Genomic DNA, 19,570 nt, shown 5'->3' with positions numbered 1-19,570 from the left:
CAGTTCCAGCCGCGCAGCGCCGGCAGCCTGTGCCGGAGCAATTCTTCAGGCCGTGCCAGAAGTACCCGGGACGTGGTGGTGAGGAGGAGGAGGAGGAGGAGGAGGAAGGCGAGAAAAACCCGCCGGCGGCGTTGCCTGGCGTTTGGGCGCTATCGGCGGCAATCGGCGCTGCACGGGAGCTGCTGGCAGGGATCCTGGCAGGGATCCTGGCAGCCCCGGCAGAGCCGCAGCTGCCGGCGTTGTTTGGCCGTGAATTGGGACGCGCTGAGTCGGTTCTCAAACAGAAAACAAATCTGCCAGCCGGGCCCTCGGGGTCCCGCTCTGCCGGGCTTTACCCCTCTGCCACCGGGCCCACAGCCGGCCCCAGCTCCGCCACCGCTCCCCCCGGCGTCCCCGGGCACGTCCCTCGTCCCGCCAGGTGACAGGACCCCCGGTGAGCGGGGGGACATGGCTATTGCTGCACCTCAGCATCCCGGGGTGGCCTGGGGACGGGGGCTGGTGGCACAGCCGGCACCCCCAGGAGACTGGGTTATACTGCGGGGGAGCTGGGGTATACTGGAATTGGGCTGGGGAATAGTGGGGTTGAGCTGGGGTGTGCTGGGATTGAGCTGGGGTATACTGGAATTGGGCTGGGGTGTACTGGGAATGAACTGGGGTGTGCTGGAATTGGACTGGGGAGTGCTGGAATTGGACTGGGGAGTACTGGGGAGAAGCTGGGGTGTGCTGGGAATGAGCTGGGGCGTGCTGGGAGGAAGCGGGGTTATACTGGAATTGGACTGGGGTGTACTGGGGTTGAAGTGGGGTCTGCTGGGGGTGAGCTCGGGTCTGCTTGGGATGAGCTGGGCTATACTGGAATTGAGCTGGGGAGTACCAGGCTTGAGGTGGGGAATACTGGGGTTGAGCTGGGATGTGCTGGGGGTGCGGGTGCATTCCGGTGGGGGACACAGCCCTGCCGCAGCTGAGCAACTTTGGAGCACGGGTGCAACCTGCCCCCTCCCCCCGCCCCCAGTTCTGCACCCGCAGCAGCTCGCCGCCCCCCCCCGCCGCCCCCCGCCCCCAGCACACGAGAGCAGCATGACCCCCCCCGCCCCCCCCCAGGGAGAAACCGCAGCCGAGGAGGTGGCGTGTGTGTGTGTGTCCCCCCCCGGGCTGGGTTTGCGCCCCCAGCCGCCCCCCCCCCCCCCGGGCATCGCCCACCCCAGCGGGCAGCGAGGCAGGGAGAGGAGCCCCGAGTACCTCCGTCCGGCGCCGGCCGGGGCTCCGCGGGGGATGCGGGGGTGCTTCCCGGGGCGGGGGCCGGCAGGGCCCCCCCCAGCCACGCACGGCGGCAGCGCCGCCAGGCCCGGGCTTGCTCCTGCGGGGAGGCTTGCCCGCCTCACGGGAACGGGAGCCGAGGGGAAAACCGCAGGGACTTTCCCAAAAAAAAAAAAAAACCAAAAAAAAGAATAAGGTTTTTTTTCTTTTCCCTCCCCACCCAGCTCCCAAGGCCTTGGCAAGGGGGAAAAGTGAGGCGGGACGGTTTGGGGTCACGGGGGGAGACGGGAGGCTCCTGCGGGCGCCCCACGGGGCTCCCCGCGGCGGGGGCTGCGTGGCGGTGCGGGCGCGCCGCGCTCGGGCTGGCCGGACAACGCTCCCTTCGTCCCGCAGGGCGGCGCGGGGACGGGAGCGCGCTGGCGGGCGGGTCCCCGCGCGGGGCACGCGCCGCCCCCGCATCTCCGCCCCTCGCCCACGCCAGGCCGTGCCCGCTGCGAGGAGGGGGCCGGGCGCAGCAGCACCCGCGGCCCGATGCCCCCGCCTCGGCCCCGCGTTTGGGGGGGGGGGATGCTCTATGGGGGGGCAGCCTGTGGGGCTGGGGTCCGACACCCCCCCAAAAGTGCCTCTGCTGCCTGCATCCCCCCATTCCCGCATCCCTGCGCCCCAGAGCCGTCGCGTCCCCCCATTCCCGCATCCCTGCGCCCCAGAGCCGTCGCATCCCCCCATTCCCGCATCCCTGCGCCCCAGAGCCGTCGCATCCCCCCATTCCCGCATCCCTGCGCCCCAGAGCCGTCACATCCCCACATTCCCAGCATCCCTGCGCCCCAGAGCCGTCGCATCCCCCCATTCCCGCATCCCTGCGCCCCAGAGCCGTCACATCCCCACATTCCCGCATCCCTGCGCCCCAGAGCCGTCGCATCCCCCCATTCCCGCATCCCTGCGCCCCAGAGCCGTCGCATCCCCACATTCCCGCATCCCTGCGCCCCAGAGCCGTCACATCCCCACATTCCCGCATCCCTGCGCCCCAGAACCATCGCATCCCCACATTCCCGCCTCCCGGTGCCCCAGAACCATCGCATCCCCACATTCCCGCCTCCCGGTGCCCCAGAGCCATCGCACCCCCCACTCCCACATCCCGGTGCCCCAGAGCCATCACACCCCCCACTCCCGCCTCCTGGTGCCCCAGAGCTGCGCTGCCGATCCCCTCCCAAAGCCCTCAGCAGAAGAGGAGGGGGCAGTGGCCTTATCCAGGTCAGGGGGTCGCATACACCGAAGGGCACCCCGAGGCCGCAGGGGACCGGCAGCAGTGCGGGAGGGTCCCCCTGGTGAAGCCGAAGCCTCGCAGACCTCCCCGGCGGCGTTTCGGGGCTCACCAACCTCCTCCCGAGCCAGCGGTGGGACTGAAACTAATACAGCAGCACAAGAAACGCCCCCAGCACAGCACCGGCAGATCCACACCCTCCTCTGGCGCTGCCGATCGCCCACCGCCTACCTGAGCCCCCGGCTCTGCCCGAAGCCCCCCACCACGCAGCTCCTCCGGCACCCGGCCGCGCTCCGGAGCATCCTACGGAACCGTTGCTTCTGGCAGCCCCCCAACAGCGAGTCTCTGGCAGCACCTCCAACAGGCAAAAGACCTAAAAAACCCCCCTGCGAGGGGCTTTGACCCCTTGGTGGGCCCCCGCCGCGCGTTTCGCTCCGGTTTTGCTCTGGTATTGCCCCATGGCGGGGTGGAGCGGCGGCCGGCTCCCTTTTTAATTGGGTCCTATTTTTAATGCCGTTTTGGGAGAGGTGCGGGGCGGGGTGTGGGGAGGATGCAGCACATGGAAATTAATGGGCGAAATCGGAAGCGAGTGCCCGGCGCCCAGCGCGGTCCCACGTGTGACAGCAACGCGGGGGGCACGCCTGGAGCTGGGGTGCACCGGCTGCGGCCCGTCGGCCGGCCCCAAGCCAGACTCCAGCACGCACCCACCCAGCGAGACCCCGCCGGTGGGCGGAGAGGGGTTTGGGGACCGATGAGGTGTGGGGTGCCCGGAGCACTGGGGCGGGGGGTGTTAGAATAGGGGGGTGCACTGGCTGTAAGCGCATGCAGCTTCGCCCGGGGCTGCACCCCACAAGGAGAGGGGGGTCCCAGAGCTGAGCCTGCTGCAGCTGGGCTCCACGCAGACCCCCAGTCCCCTGGGGGTGCCAGCCTGTCCCCCAGGACAGAGCATCCCCCTGACCCCCCACAGTGCTCCAGGCACCCCAACACCTCGCAGGCCCCCAGTCCCCTGGGGGTGCCAGCCTGTCCCCCAGGACAGAACATCCCCCTGATGCCCCCCTGTTGCTTCAGGCACCCCAACCCCTTGCAGACCCCAAACCCCTCTCTGTACCCTGAAAAAACACACCCCAGCACAGTAGATCCTCTCCTAGCCCCAGCTGAGATTTGCAAACCGCACCAGTGGGGGGGGACATCCGCGGTGGGGGTCCTAGGTGGGGTCCCCCCCACAGCACCAGGACTGGCTGCACTCCCGGGAACGGTGACACCCCCCCCCCCGCGGTCCCCCCTTGATCCCCCCCATCCCCAGCGGCTGCTCAAAGTTTGAAGAGAAGCGGGGGGGGGGTGTGTGTGGTGTATTCAGGGGGGCCCCCCCCGGGCAGCGAGGGGCCACCTCTGTGCCCCCCGAACCCCGCAGCACCCCCACACTGACCCGGCTGGGCAGCTGTGGGCTCCGCCGGTGGCTCCAGGCTGGGCACAGAGGGGCGCGGGGGGGACACACACGAAAATCCCTTCCCAGAATTAAATAAATAAAGATTGGCCCTTGCAAAGCCCACCACTGGGCGGCTGCCCACCACGTGCTCAGCGACCCCCCCGGCACCCCACCATCCTCACCCTCCTCTCCGTCGCATCCCCCCACGCTCCGTGCACCCCACCGCCCTGGCTCGGGCCCATGGCTGCGGGGGTCCCGGAGGGGACGGTCCCATGCTTGGGGGGACGCTGCTTTTAGGTTTCTTGGCAAATATCGGCAGTTTGGGGGAGGAGGATGAAGGCCTTGGAGGTGTCACATCTTCCCGAGCGCCAGCTTCCCCCACCACAGCAGAGCGGGGGGCTCGGGGGACACCGCAGGGTCCCCCCACAGAGCCCCCGGCCCTGGAGGACGACAGCATTGATGGCCCCATCCCTGGCAGCCCCTGGCCCCACAGGCCTGGGGGGGCTTCCCCTTTCCCCAGCACCCGCAGGGGTGTTGGGGGGACGCACAGCACCCCATCCCCCAGCCCCAGCTCCGGGTGGTGACGGGACACTCACCGTTTCCACCTTTTATTCTCATTTTAAGGCGTTTCAAACCTCCTTATAGGGACAGAGAAAAGCTGGAGAACCCATGGATGGACCCCCAAATAGTGCCCCCTCCCCGCCCCCGAGCCCAGCGCCCGGCGACTCCTCTCCCAAAGGTGTTTTGGGAGGGTTGTGCCCCAGCTGGGGTGTCCAACGGGCAGTACTGGTGTTACTGGTCTGGCTGGGGCTGGGGCGAAAGCCGCTGCAGGGGCGAGTAGCCTTGCTCCTAATTAGTACCTGGTGCTAATTGGGTTTAGGGTTTTCTTTGGCATCGCCACTGCCGAGAGACCCCCCGGGGTCCCTCCCGGGCTGAACCCATCAGTGGCTCCGGGGGACCAGCACAGGAGGACCCCAAGGGTGAGCAGGACCCAGCAGCACCCACCATGACTGCGGACCCCCCTGTGCGAGCCCACCGCCGAGCCGGGGACAGGCACCGAGGCAGGACAGAGAGGCCGTGTCACCCCCCGCGCCAGATTTATTTGTTTTATTCCTAAATAATCAGCTCCGGTACAAGGTACAAAATCTCCCTCCTCCCGTCGCCGCCCCGGGCAATGGCGGGGGGCAGGAGCGCGGCCGAGGAACAGCTCCACAATCCCGATTCAAGGCCTCTAATTCTAGCGCAGAAAGTGTTCAGACACCGAGCTCGGGGCCCCTCGCCTGGAAAGGGGGGGGGGGGGGGGCAGGAGCCCCCAGAGACACACCCCCCCCCAGCATGCCTGGAGGTGGCAGCAGACCCCCAAGTCCCCCCAACCTGCCTGGAAGTGCTGGGAGTCCCCAAGGCCCCCCACAGTATACCTGGAGATATCTGAGCTGCTGGGAGACCCCCAGAATACGTGGAGGTGCCAGGGCCCCCCCCCAAGATGCCCGAACATGCTGGGAGCCCCCAGAGACCCTCCAACGTGCCTGGAGGTGCCAGGAGCACCCCAAGTCCCCCCAAGATGCCTGGAGATGCCAGGAGATGCCAGGACCCCCCAAGTCCCCCCAACATGCAAGGAGGTGCCCAAGACCCCCCCAGCACACCTGGAGTTGCTGGGAGCCCCCCAGCTCCCCCCAACATGCAAGGAGATGCCACAAGCCCTCAAGACATCCCCCCCCAGCACACCTGGAGGTTCTGGGAGCCCCCCAAGATGCCTAGAGGTGCCAAGAGCCCCCCAACCCTTCCTGCATGCCTGGAGGTGCTGAAAGACCCGAGAGGACCCCCCCACATGCCTGGACGTGCAGGGAACCCCCAAGCCCCCCCCCGCATGCTTGGACGAGCCAGGAGCCCCTTAAGCCCCCCCCCCCCCCATGCCTGGAGGTGCTGCAAGACCCCAAAGACACCCCCCCAGCATGCCTGGGGTGCAGACCCCCAAGTCCCCCCACCCCTGGGGGTCGCCCCGGGCAGGGGTCCTGCAGGAGGAGATGGGGACGAGGGGCAGGGGAGCAGAAGGGGAGTGGGGGGAAGGGGCAGGGGGGTGCCCCCAGGGTGGGGGAGCAGGGGCAGGCTCCCCCCCTTTCCTTTGCCGCCCCCCCTCCCAGGGCGAGAGCTGAAGGGCACTTCGGGTTTGCCACCGGCGGGGACAAGGTCAGCGCCCTGCGGTGGCTGCAAAGGGACCTGCTCCCCTCCCCGGGGCGGGTGCGGGTGGGGGCAGCCCCCGGGCAAGGGGTGCCCAGCACGGTCCCGCCGCCCCCGGGCCGGGGGGCTGCAGCAGGGGGATCCCCCGCCCCACCGGAGGCAGAAGCGTGGGTGCACGCGCGTGCAAGAGACGGGCACAAACTGCATTTGGGGGGGGGGACGGGGGACACAAGGCAGGGACCAAACAGCCCCCCCCCCGAGGGGGGGTGGGGTGGGGTGGGGGTCTGGGGGTGGGGGGTGTCTCAGTTAACGCTGTCCTCGTCGCTGGCCTCGCCGCGGTCGTCTTTGGTCTCGGCCAAGGAGCTCTCGTCGATGTTCTCCAGCGAGTCGGCGTGCTGGAGGGAGAGCTCGGAGAGCGGCAGGGCGGGCAGCCGGCTCTGCTCGGGGAACAGCCAGGGCTTGAAGTGCGGGTTGTGCTTCTGCTTCCACTCCGGGTACTTCAGGCAAGCCTTGTACATCTTCTTCATCGCCTGGGATGAAGGCTGGGTTGGAGCTGAGCCGGGCAGGGCGCCCCTCGCCCCCCCCATGGGAACCCCCACCCCCCACCAGTGCGGCCGACTCACCTTGGGGGCCAGGAACTGCGAGGATTTGTTCACCACCCACTTCGGCAGGGAACCTGCCGGGACGAGAGGAGCGGGGCTGGGACCGGCACCCCCGGCACCCCCCAGCCGCGGGACAGCCGGGACCCCCGGGCACGGCAGCGCCAGCCCCCCCCCCCCCGCCGGGTCACCCTCCTCAGGGACACCCATCTGGAGTGGGGACAGTGCGGGGAAATTGGGGTTCAACCCAAACTGCTTCTTGCTAAGTGAAAAAAAAAAAGGCGATTTCTGCGTTTTGGCCACCTCTTCTACCCCAAAAAAAAGGGATATTTCAGGCGAAAGGGCCCAAAATGTTTCCTCCTGGCGCTGCTCCAGCGCTCCCAGTCTGGCTCCGGCTGCATCCCGAGATGCTCCTGCCTGCCTCCCTGCCTGCTGCTGCCTGTCCCCGGGCCCCCACCACCCATCCCTGAGCCCCCCCACCCCCAGTCCCGGAGTCCCCCACCCCTCCCGGCTCCAGAAAACTTCCAGCCCGATTTATTAAGCTCGGCTGCTCCGTCGGGACGGACCCCTATCCGGAGGGTGACTCTCCCCAAGGGACACGCAGGCAGGACTGGGGTGGGCCGAGCCCTGGGGCGCGGGAGCAGGGGCCCCCCCCTTACCTTTGGGGTCCACCTGTGCCAGGTAGGTGATGGTGCAGCTCTTGGCTCCCGTCCCCTCGATCAGGTAGCCCGTCTGGATGGAGACAGCTCGCACCATGTCCTTGCGGGGGGGGTACTTCTGCAGGGTGGGGGGACAGCGATTGGGGGGGGGACAGGACACCCCCGAGTCAGTGGCACTGGCAGGACGGGGTACAGGCAAGCACCGACAGCAGGCAGGGCTCCTCTGACACCCCCACCCCGCAGCCCCCCGATGCCTCCAGCCTCCCCCCGAGCTCTGATGGCAAACCCAGCCCCATGGCAGCGGGGGCAGCGCCCCCGGCTGCCCCCCCGCCCCCCCTGGGGACTCACGGGGTGCTTCACGGAGTAGTTCATGATGATGTAGTCGGTGCCCATGGGCAGCCAGGAGCGGAGCGTGACGACGTCCCTGTTCTTCAGGGGCTTGGGGCACTTCCCTGGGGACAGCAGTGGTGGGGGGTGGGGGTGAGACCCCCCCCACAGTGCGGGCATCCCTCACGGGGGTCCCAGCCTGCCCCCCAAACCCCTCCTGAACTGGTTCCCGGCAGCTCCCAGCGATACCCGGGCACCCCAGCACCCACCAAACCCACGGGTGCTGAACCCAGGGGTACTGCCACAACCGCCCCAGGGCTCAGCTCCCCCCCTGCGTCCCCCCCCAGCCCCCTCCTCACAGGCATAGTAGCCCACGTCGGAGTTGACAGTCAGCTTCCCGATGTCGAAGGTCTCAATGACGTTGGTGTCCCACTTTTTCCGGTACTCGATGTCATGCAGCACGTCGTAGAGCGTCTCTGCCGGCACATCCTTGCACTCCATCCTGCACTGCAGGGGCGGGCGGGTGAGAAACCGCCCCGGGGGGACCCCCGGGCTGGGGGTCTCCGCTCAGGCTCCCCAAAACCCAACGCAAAACCCCCTCAGAGGAGCCGGATCCCAACCAGCAGCTCGGCCCAGTCTGGCCCAGTTTGCCACCTTGCAGCCCGGGTACGCAGGGCCAGCTACGCCCCGAGGCAGCGCGGAGCTGAGCCCCAGGTGCTGGGGGGACCTTCTGGGGGGTCACCCTCCCGCCTCACCTCTTTCCCCCATCGCTGGCCTCCCCCCGAAGCAGCACCCCTGCACGGGGCACCCAGGGTGCAACGGGGGGCCGGTGGGGCAGCGAGCATCGTGCCGGGGGGGCTGGAGCAGGGAGCAGCACCCCCCCCCCCCCCCCAGGTTAGGAGCAGCTCCAGTAACCATGGCAGCCAAATCCTCGGGAAGGCGAGAAGAAAGGAGAAGCTGCCGTCCTCCCCCGGCAGCGGGGATGCCACCGGCCACGGCCAAGGGCCGCCGGAGCCGTGCCGTGGGGCGGTGCAGGGGTCCGTGCCGTGGGGCGGGGGGGATGCTGCTCCTGCACCCCCGGCAAACACATGTGCCCCCGGCGCCTCCGTGGTGGGTACCGGCATCCTGCCCCCCCACTGAATGCCACCGGCCCCCGGCCCCTCCCCAAGGACACACCAGCACCCCCCAGGGCCCAGGCACCCAGCACCCATATGGGGAGGGCCAGGCTGGGCTGTGCCCCCTCCTCGCTCCCATTTAGCAGCTGGAGGAGGAGGGGGCTGCTGGTAGGCTCTTCCTTTAGGACCAGCTTTAGGGGCGAAGGCGCCGCGGCCACTGGAGACCCCCGGCCCTGGGAAGGCAGCCCCCGGCGCTGGGGCTCGTCGTCCCTGCACCTGGCCCCTCCAGCAGCGAGTGGGGCACGACCGCGGCTCGCAGAGCCAAATCCTCCACCCACGGAGCCCGTCCCCACCCCACAGAGCCTGTTCCCAACCCCACAGGACCTGTCCCCAGCCCTACAGAGCCCACCTCCAACCCCATCACGCCTGTCCCCAACCCAACGGAGCCCGTCCCCAACCCCACAGAGCCCACCTCCAACGCCTCCAAGTCTGTCCCCAACCCCATAGAGCCCATCCCTCCCCCATGGAACCTGTCCCCAACACCACAGTGCCCATCTCCAACCCTATCATGCCTGTCCCCAACCCCCGGGACCTGTCCCCAACCCTACAGAGCTTGTCCAACCCCACAGAGTCCATCTCCAACCCCAAGTCTGTCCCCAACCCCACGGAGCCCGTCCCCAATGCCATGGAGCCTGTCCCCAGTGCCACGGAGCCCATCCCCAATGCCATGGAGCCTGTCCCCAACCCCACAGAGCCTGTCCCCAATGCCATGGAGTGTCCCCAACCCCACAGAGCCCGTCCCCAATGCCATGGAGCCTGTCCCCAATGCCATGGAGTGTCCCCAACCCCACAGAGCCCGTCCCCAATGCCATGGAGCCTGTCCCCAGTGCCATAGAGTCTGTCCCCAACCCCACAGAGCCCGTCCCCAATGCCATGGAGCCTGTCCCCAGTGCCATGGAGCCTGTCCCCTATGCCATGGAGTGTCCCCAACCCCACGGAGCCCATCCCCGGGTCGGAGCCTGTCCCGCTGTGTCTTGCATTGCAACCCCGCCACGTGAGCCTCCATTTGGCCAAAAACTCAGAAGGGGACAGTTTTGCAAGGCCGTTTTAGGGAGCACAGCCCCGGGCGATGTGCTTGGGGACCACCCCGCTCCCCACCCGCACCCAGGCCCCCCCGGCGCCGTGCCCACGCCGGCCGGGGCGCCGCTGCCACCCCCGTTTATTCCGAAAGCGGCGAGGCAGGTCGGCCGAGCCGTGCCCACGCGGGCAGGACCAGCCGGGTGACTCAGGACCTGCCTGCGTGCCACCGGCTGCCTGACTCACGTCCCCGGGGGTGCCGAGGGGGGGGTCGTTTTGCCGGGAGAGGGGACGGTGCCACCGGGAATTGCCCAGAGCAGCGCGCGCCCCAGCCCTGAGTCAATATTGACTCTGACGTCTACGTGGTGGGGAGGAGGAGGAGGAGGAGGAAGGAAGAACAAGAGGAGGGAGGTGAACGCAATGAGTGCAAGGGGCCACCCGTGCCAGGCTCTGCCCCGATGCCCTCCCCGGGATGGGGGCTGCCTGCGGGCACCCGCACCGTGCCCGGCACCGCTGGCACCAGGAGGAGAAGTCCCCGGGGCTGGGGATGTGCTGGGCATGAGGGGACAGCCGACAGCGTGCCGGGCTGTGGGACAGGAGCAGATCCAAGGGGGAGACCCCCTCGCCTTCAGGGAGGGGGCTGTGGCCACCTTGGGGACACACAGAGGCCACCCAGCTGGTTGGGGGCTGAGGGGTCCCCTGCGATGGAGGAAATCTCCCATGGGGGTCACCTCAACCCCCCACCCGCATCCTCAGGATGCCGGCACTGCTACGAAGCCCTGGCTTTGCCACCGGCATCGCCTCCTGCCCGGAGCAGGTATCCCCGGCTCCGGGGGTGCCGGGCGCCTGGTGCAGGCAGCGCCGGCGGCCACGGCCACGCAGGTCATTAATTAAAGAGAAGATCTCCCCCCGCCGCCCCGATGTTCGGCGCAATCATTAGCGAGCGGGCGCCGCGTCTCAAGGTGACCCGATGAATAAGTAACGAGCGGGAGCCAGGCAGCGACGGCCGGCGCGTGTGTCCCAGAGCCCGGCCACGCCGGCGGCCCCGGCAAGGCCCGGCAAAGCTCCAGCTTCCCCAGTGCGTCCCACGGGATGGCTCCTGGCCATCCTTTCGGAGCAGCCCCTTCCCAGGGACACTCGGGTCCCCCACGCACCAGCTTGCTGCCCCACCGGGGAGGAGAGGGGGGGTCCCAGCCAGGGTCCCCCAACCCGGGCACCGCGAGGGTTAACGGGCAGCCCCGAGGCCATCGAAACCCCCAGTACGGCTGATGAATCAGCCCTGGGTTGTGTCAGGTCCCGGTGGCACAAACTTGTTCCCAGACTCCAGAAAACAGGTTAGACGAGAGCTGCATCCCTAATGGGAGGAGAGGAGAGGAGAGGAGAGGAGAGGGGGGACGGCAGCCGCTTCAGAGCAGGGCGAGACCTTCGCGTTTCATTTAATTACAAAGCAGCAGCAGGAGCGAGAAAGCCAGCGAGCAAACAGCGAGGAAAAACAGCTCCTGGGAGGCTGCCGGTGCCAGGCGCAGCGGGCAGCCCCCAGCCCCCTCCCCAGGGAGCTGCGCCGTGGGGGGCGACCGCGCCGGCTCGGCCCCGCTGGGCCACGTCAGCGATGCCACGTGTGCCTGTCCCGCCGGATGGCACAAAATCCAGAGGGAGCAGCCCGGTCTCGGTGGGAGGCACTGGGTCTGGGTCCTGCTGGGGGTCAGGGGGGTGGCGCAGGGTCTGTGGGTCCCCCCCGCATTCCCCAATCCCTGCCTGGAGCAGCACCGTGCCACTCAGCACACGCACGGCATCAACATATAAACAACCAGCAGGATCTTTCCGAGCAGAATCCGGCCAGGAGGGTGCGGGGGGGGCCAGGACCTGGTGTGGAGGGGGCTCAGAGCACCCCGCGGGGCTGGCGAGGCTTTGGGGGGGACACAGCGAGAGGAGCAGGCGTGGGGAGCAAAGGTGGCTGGAGGGAAGGTGACCACCCCCGCGGTAAACAGGGACCTTGGACTTTCTGGGATGAAGAGACTCCTCCGTGGGGTTTAACCGAGCAGCCCCCCAAGCCTGGGCTCCCCCTGGCATAGAGAGCGACAGACCGTGCTGCCCCAGCCCTGGGGCGCTGCCACGGCTCGGGGACCCCCGTGGGTGAGGGGTGCCTTTGGCTACCGACCGCCCCGTGGCAGGATGTGCTGGGCCGGGACGTCCTGGTGCGCACCTGCCACGCCGGTCGCTGCAGACGTGGCACACTGGGATTGCTGGGATGGGCAGGGGACGGGTGGGGGACGGGCAGGGGACAGGTGGGGGACACACCCCCACCCCAGCACCCACCCTGCTGCGTGCTCGCACCCAAGTATCTCCACAGATTGCTGCACCCCAACCCCACCGGAGACATTTTGGGATGCAGCAACGCCCCAGGAGCCGGCGGCAGGGCTGGGGGGGCACGGCGGGGGGGCTCAGCACGGGGGGCCACGGCGCTGTGCGTACGCCAGCGCGGCCGGGGACATGCCCAGACGCCACAAAGATGGGTGCTCTGCATCCCGCTGGCCGCGTGTCCCAATGTGGGGGGAGCAGCGCCAGGGAGCCCCCACACCCCAAAAGACTGTCTCCCCGCTCCGGGCTCGCTGCTACGGCACCGGAGGCTGCCGCCACCGGGGCATGGCGGGGCCCTGTCCCGGGGTCACCGCAGCCCAAACACGCAGCCGTGGCTCTGCCACGCTGGCCAACGCCGGGGTGCAGAGGCGATTTCGCAGCGGGCGCAGGCGTGGTGGGAGCCGGGCACAGCCGGTGCTCCTGCCACCGCCACCACCCCAGGGACAGGTTTCCCCGGCACTCCCGGCACCGCTTGTTTGCGCGGCGGCTGCTGCAGAGCAGCGTGGGAGCAGGCCGCGGCACCGCCGCCACCGCCTCCGCTCCGCCAACGACCCCGCCGGGCTGCCGCCGCTCGCTGCTGGGCCTCGGCACGGCGGCGAGGGCAACGGAGCCCGTTGCACCGGGGAAGGCTGGCAGGGACGGTGGCAGCAGCCAGCCCTGCAGAGACGCCAGCCGGAGGCTCCGGCGTGGCACGGCGGCCCGCGGCCACCGGCAACGCCAGCCTGACGCCGCTCCTCTCCCAAGTTTTCCCTTCCGTTCCCAGTGCCCGGTCCCCGCTAACACTCCCCGTGCGCCCGCTTTGCCGGAGGGACGAGCGTGCACCCACCTACCCGTGGGCCCCCCGGGACACCCCGCGCCGCCCCCCAAGGCACACTCAGCACCGCAGCCCCGCTCTTCCCTGCGCCCCGGGATCTCGCTCCCTGGTTTTTAAGGTGAAAGGATCCGAGCCGGCAGCCCGGTTTCCCCCAGCAAAGCCCACCCGATGGGCTCTGGGCGGCACGCCAGCCCCGCAGCCGCTCAGGCCCGCCTGTGCCAGCCCGGCAAACGGGCGCCGGGGTGGGCAGGGACCCGCTGGAGGGGACCACCCCGAGAGCCCCGGGAGCTCCGGTCCGTACGGGAGGAGAGGGGGCTGCAGCAGGCACCCCGCAGGGTGAGGGGACAGGCGGGGGCAGCCCGATGGGGACACGGGGTGAGGACGGAGCAGGGCTGGCAGCGGGGGGGAGCCCCCAGGAGCCCCCCCAGCCCGGGCCTGGCCACATCTCCTCCATGCAGGGAGTGCTGGGGGGGTCCCAGGGGTGGGGTGGGGGGAACACAGGCAGGTCCCACACCCGCCAGGGTCCCTGTTTGTCCCTGTTTGAGTCCCCAGCCACGCCTGTGCAACCCCTTTGTCCCCAGGGGTCCCTACTGGTCCCTGCCCACCCCAGGGTGCCAGCTCACCTGTGGGGTCTTGCTTGTCCTGGGGTCCCCACTCAGCCCCAGAGTCCCCGTTTGTCCTGGGGTGCCAGCTCACCCCTGGGACCCCACTTGTCCCGGGGTCCCCCTTTGCAATAGGGTGCCAGCTCAGCTGAGTCCTCACTCGCCCCAGGGTGCCGTATCACCCAAGGGTCCCCACTCGCCCCTGGGGTCCCCATTCACCCCAGGGTGCTGCATCACCCCAGGGTCCCCCCTCGCCACAGGACTCCCACATGCACCCAGAGTCCCTGCTCGCCCTTGGGTGCTGGCTCACCCCAGCGTCCTTCCTTTCCCCCAGGGTCCCCTGGCACCCACTTGCCCCAGGGTCCCCATTAACTCCTGGGGTCCCCACTCACCCCCAGGGTCCCCTTTCACCCTAGGGTGCTAGTTCACCCCCCGAGTCCGCACTTGCCACAGGGTCCCCAATAACCCCTGGGGTCCCCGCTGTCCCCAGGCTGCTGCATCACCCCAGGGTCCCCATTTGCCACAGGATTCCTTCTTGCACCCACAGTCCCTGCTTCCCCCAGGGTACTGGCTCTTCCCGAGCCCCCACTCACTGCGGGGTCCCCGCTCACCCCAGGGTGCTGCATCGCCCCAGGGTCCCCACTCGCGGTGGGGTCCCCGCTCACCCCAAGGTGCTGCATCGCCCCAGGGTCCCCACTTGCCACAAGATTCCTGCTGGCACCCACAATCCCTGCTCGCCCTTGGGTGCTGGCTCACCCCTGAGTCCCCACTCGCGATGGGGTCCCTGCTCACCCCAGGGTGCTGCGTCGCCCGAGGGTCCCCACTCGCGGTGGGGTCCCCGCTCAGCCCTGAGCCCCCACTCACCGCAGGGTCATCGCCCCAGGGTCCCCCCTCGCCTCCCGGTCCCCCCCCGTCCCCCGTCCCCCGCTGCCCCCCGGGGCCCCCCGGGCGCTGGGTCCCCCCGGTGCCCGGTGCCGGTGCGGGGGGGGTCTCACCTTGATCTTGTGGAGGGCTCGCTCGGGCTCCAGCAGCTGCACCCAGACGGCCACCCCCGCCTTGCTGTAGGTGAGGCTCCAGCCCCGCTCCGACTCGCACTCCGCCCGGAACGCCCCGAAGTCCCGGTCGTCGGGGATCTGGACGCTATCGCGACCCGACATAGCCCCGCGACACCCCACCCCCGCCCCCCCCCCCGCCCACCAACACCGTTGCTGGTGCCGGTGCCGCGGGGTCGCGGCGGCCCTACGGGGGAGGCGGCGGCGGCATCCCCGGTGCGCGGTGCGCGATGGGGCCGGGGCGGGGCCGGGGCGGGGCCGGGGCGGGGCCGGGGCGGGGCCGACAGCCGGGGAGGGCACCGCGAGTACGGGGAGGGGGGGACAGCCCGTGGGGGGGGCACCGGGAGCACCGGGGCGGGAGGAGGAGAGGGCGGGGGGGGCACAGGGAGTACCGAGGAGGGGAGCTCCGGGGGCGGGGTCACAGCCCGGGTGGGGGGGCACCGGGAGCATGGGGACACACAGAGAGATGCAGACGGCTGTTGCACAGACACCCCCAGCGCACACGCACCCCACCCGTGCAACCCCCTGCACACACGCCCTGTGCATTTCTACGCTCATGTTCCCACCTGGATGCACAAACACGGGTGCACACGCGTGACCCTGCCTGCACAAACACACAGCGGCACACACGCAGGTGCACACGCGTGTCCCTGCCTGCACAAACACACAGCGGCACACACGCAGGTGCACACGCGTGTCCCTGCCTGCACAAACACACAGCGGCACACACTCAGGTGCACACACACGTCCCTTGCCTGCACACCCATGCACGGCTGCATGCACACAGGTGTGCACACACGCCTGCACACAGCACGGGGGTGCACGCATGCAGGAGCACACGCCTGTCCCTGCCCGCACACACACACATGTGTGCACACGCCCTTCCCCGGGCCTGCTCACACCGTCCTGCGCTGCACCCCTGCGCCTCACCCTGGGCCCGGGGTGCTGCGGGAGGGGGCCCCGGCCACGCCACCTCCCCGGCTTTGAAGGATGCCCTTGGAGTGGGACTAAGGGGCCACGGGTGCTGACGGTGCGGGTCCAGGCCCCGTGGCCGTGCCGCCTCGCTGCCTCCATGGATGCACCGCCACCGCGTCCCCGTGCAGGCACGTGAGCGTGACATGGAGGGTTTGGTGCTGGGACCAGTCCTGTTTAATATATTCATCAGTGACCTGGATGACGGGACAGAGCGTAACCTCAGCAAGTTCGCTGATGGCCCCAAGCTGGGAGGAGCGGCTGATGCACCCGAAGGCTGTGCTGGCATCCAGCGAGTCCTGGCCAGGCTGGAGAGCTGGGCCCAGGGGAACCTCAGGGAATTCAGCAAGAGCCAGCGCAGGGTCCTGCCCCTGGGGGGGAACAACCCCCCGCACCAGCACAGGCTGGGGGGGGACCTGCTGGAGAGCGGCTCTGCTGAGAGGCCCTGGGGGTGCTGGGGGGCAGCGAGGGTGACCCTGAGCCAGCACCGGGCCCTTGGGGCCAAGGGGGCCAGCGGTGTCCTGGGGGGGCATGGAAAGGTGTGTGGCCAGCAGGGCGAGGGAGGTTCTCCTCCCCCTCTGCTCTGCCCCAGTGAGGGCCGCATCTGGGGGGCTGCGGCCAGGTCTGGGCCCCCCCAGTTCAAGAAGGGCAGGGAACTGCTGGAGCAAGGCCAGCGCAGAGCTGCCAAGGGGATCAGGGGCTGGAGCATCTCCCTGGTGAGGAAAGGCTGAGAGACCTGGGCTTGTTCAGCCTGGAGAAGAGAAGCCTGAGGGGGGTCTCATCAGTGCTTATCAATACCTGAAGGGTGGGTGTCAGGAGGATGGGGCCGGGCTCTTTCAGTGGTGCCCAACGCCAGGCCAAGGGGCCCACGGGCACAAGCTGGAACACGGGAAGTTCCCCCTGAACATGAGGCCAAACCCCTTCCCTGTGCAGGTGCCAGAGCAGGGGCACAGGCTGCCCAGAGAGGCTGTGGGGTCCCTTCCCTGGAGACATTCACCCCCCCGCCTGGACGCGGCCCTGTGCCCCTGCTCTGGGTGTGCCTGCTCACACAGGGGGTGGATGGGATGGGCTCCTGAGGGCCCTTCCAGCCCCCACCAGCCTGGGGACTCTGTGAACGTGTCCCCCCATGCCGGGCCCTGCTGCGGCAGTGCCGCGGTGCAGGCTGGCCGGGAGCCATCGGCAGTGCTGACTCGGAGGCAATTTTTGGAAGTGCTGGGCTTCCGGCTGGCTCTGGAAATGCTGCAGACTCAGGATTTCTTCCTCTGCGAAGAAAGCCTTTTCCAGCTCCCGCTGCCCACAAATAACCGGTTAAAGGAGGGCGCAGCAGCCGGGTGTTTGCTTAGCGCAGCAAAGCCAAGCTCTCCTCGAAGCCCGGGACCCGCAGCAAGGAGGGTGGGAGGCGCAGAGCCCCTTCCCGGGCTGCTGTGGCCCAAGGATGGGGCCCTTCCCCGGGATGCCGTAACCGGAGGAGAAGGGGGGGCAAGGGGGTGTAGCTGCGCTCGGCGCGTGCAGCACGGGGACCCCCGCATCGCCCCGACGGCTGCTCCCGGCAGTCCTGACCCACAAAAAAGAACCGGAGGGGAGCCTTCGATCGCCAGCGCTGTGTCTGGTCGGCCAGTGGAACCGGCAGGGGGGTTGTCCCACCCCGTCCCCGCAGGCGAGCGGAGCGGGTGCCGGCAACCCGCAGCCTTTCCCAGCCAGCTGCGCCCCCTCCCCAGGCGATCCCGGCTCTCCGCCGGGAGCAGGAACACCCGCGTCCCCAGACGGGGCCTGCCGCACGCCGCGGTGCGCGGAACCCGAGCCGAAAATAGGACAGACGTCATCGGCAGGCCCAGAAATCCTGCCTGCGCGGGGGGCACGGTGCGAGGCGGCTGGCTGCGGGCTGGGCGGCTGGGCTGGGGGGACTGGGCTGGGGGGACTGGGCTGGGGGGCTGGGCTGGGGTCTGGGCTGGGGTCTGGGCTGGGGGACTGGGGGCACTGGGCTGGGGGTCTGGGCTGGGGAAACTGGGCAGGGGGAGCTGAGTTGGGGAGCTTGGCTGGGGGGACAGGGCTGGGGGGCTGGGCTGGGGGGCTGGGCTGGGAGCACTGGGAGATGAGGAGCAGAGCTGTGGGAGGCAGGGAGTCAGACTGGGGGAACTGGGCTGTGGAACTGGGAGAGCCAGGCTGGGGGAGCCAGGCTGGGGAGCAGGGCTGGGGGACTGGGCTATGGAACTGGGGGAACTGGGCTGGGGGAGCAGGGCTGGGGGACTCGGCTATGGAACTGGGCTAGGGGACTGGGGGAACTGGGCTGAGGAGCAGGGCTGGGGGACCGGGGGAACTGGGCTGGGGGACTGGGCTGGGGGACTGGGCTGTGGAACTGGGGGAACTGGGCTGAGGAGCAGGGCTATGGAACTGGGCTGTGGAACTGGGGGAACTGGGCTGGGGGAGCTGGGCTGGGACGAGTGGGGGAGCTGGATGTGGAACTAGGGGCACTGGGCTGGGGGGGCTGATTGCTGAGGAGCAGAGCTGTGGGAGGCAGGGAGTCAGACTGGGGGAACTGGGCTGTGGAACTGGGGGAACTGGGCGGACTGCACCACCAGCAGCACCTGCGACACAACTCACAGCCCACCTGAACCCCGCACTGGGTGCAGAAATGCCGATTCCTGGCTGCTCCCAGTACCAGGCGGCGGGAACTGGGAGGGGAGCGAGGGTAGTGAGGGGAGCAGCCCCCTCCCCTCCTCTCCAGGGCCACCCCGTGTCCATTTGCTCTTCCCAGCCACAGTCCTTCCTCCCTGCTGTCTCCCGGTGCACCCCGGCAGAGAGCATGGCACAGGCGGGCTGCGCGGTGCTGAGCTCGCTGCACCGCGAGCCTTAACCCTGCCCCTCCGCTCTGCAGCTCCCGACAGGCTTTAATTAGCAGAGCACCCAGCTAAATTAGCCGTGCAAATGTGTTCCACGCTGCCAGCCTCTGCCGAGGGCTGCGGGCACGGCCGGGCGGCCGCTGAGGAGCCAGTGGAGGGATGCAAAACTTGGGTTATAAAGGTTTATCGCTAAGTCAGAGAAAATGGTTTGGTTTCCCACAGGAGGCCGAGCCGCCGCGGTCACCGGCAAGCTCCCGCGAGCTCCCCGGAGCTTTGCAGCATGGCTTGGCCCAGCAGTGCCCGGCATGAGCTCTGCGTTCAGCTCTCCTTCTCCAGGGGCTGGTGGGCAGAAAGCGGATATTGAATAATGCATGCGATAAACCCAATTCTTGCCAATAAACCTGATTTTCCTCATCAACTTCTCCTCGCTTTTATTTTTCTTGCTAAAATGCAACTTATTAGCAACCCAGTTTAAACGCCCCAGGCACTGAGCTTGTTAGAGCCTATTAAAGCGCTGTGTAATGGTGCATAATGTCAAACCCTGCAAGCGGCTGCTGGGATAACGAAGACACGGGGAGCGGCGGCTGCAGCCCCCCGGCAAATCCCGGTGCGGGAAAGGGCTCCAGGCAGCCACGGCTTCCCCAGCTCGTGCCACGGTTTAATACCGTTTTCTTCACCAAATAACAAAGCAGAAATGCCTGTTTTCCTCCTGGAGCTGTAAGTGCGTGTGAGAGACTTGGCGAATTCCTCCGGCTCTGAAATATTGATGGGCCTGGAGGAGAGAAAGAGGAGACGCAGCCTGCTAACAGCCTGCCTGCTGTCCTCCCGCTCCTTTAGGTGCCAGATATATGAGGGTAGAGAAAAAAGCATTCCCGGCCAGCACACAATAATTTAAACGACCATTTCTGTCGCCCTCGCGGTGAGCCTTTCTCCCAGTGAAACCCCGCGCGATGCTTGCCGTTTGTCTCGCCCCTGCAACACGCAGTTCTACATCTTCTTTCTCTTAAGCATCCAGGTATACGCATTTTTATCATCT

At 68.4% G+C, this 19,570-nt stretch overlaps 1 protein-coding gene across 1 annotated transcript; it reads right to left on the bottom strand.

Moving 5' to 3' along the window:
- Window positions 1–6,301: 6,301 nt before the first annotated feature.
- Window positions 6,302–14,946, bottom strand: STARD10 (StAR related lipid transfer domain containing 10). The gene is made up of 6 exons (XM_075103461.1): window positions 14,666–14,946; window positions 8,064–8,211; window positions 7,726–7,829; window positions 7,378–7,495; window positions 6,743–6,795; window positions 6,302–6,649 (listed from the first exon to the last, which is right to left on the bottom strand). Exons 1-6 carry the CDS (start codon window positions 14,825–14,827, stop codon window positions 6,422–6,424), a joined length of 813 nt encoding a protein of 270 aa, XP_074959562.1. The 5' UTR covers window positions 14,828–14,946; the 3' UTR covers window positions 6,302–6,421.
- Window positions 14,947–19,570: the final 4,624 nt, after the last annotated feature.

The sequence above is a fragment of the Phalacrocorax aristotelis genome, chromosome 1, assembly GCF_949628215.1.
Source record: "Phalacrocorax aristotelis chromosome 1, bGulAri2.1, whole genome shotgun sequence".
Classification (NCBI taxonomy): domain Eukaryota; kingdom Metazoa; phylum Chordata; class Aves; order Suliformes; family Phalacrocoracidae; genus Phalacrocorax; species Phalacrocorax aristotelis.
Note: the sequence above shows the minus strand (reverse complement) of the source record. Positions and strands in the feature narration are given on the sequence as shown.

Coding starts and splice junctions, on each gene's coding strand:
- STARD10 (XM_075103461.1), bottom strand. CDS start 14,827: ATGTCGGGTCGCGATAGCGTCCAGATCCCCGACGACCGGGACTTCGGG. Junction 6,796..7,377: donor GGCACAGGTGGACCCCAAAG/GTAAGGGGGGGG, acceptor TCGTCCCGGCAG/GTTCCCTGCCGAAGTGGGTG. Junction 6,650..6,742: donor CGCAGTTCCTGGCCCCCAAG/GTGAGTCGGCCG, acceptor CCTTCATCCCAG/GCGATGAAGAAGATGTACAA.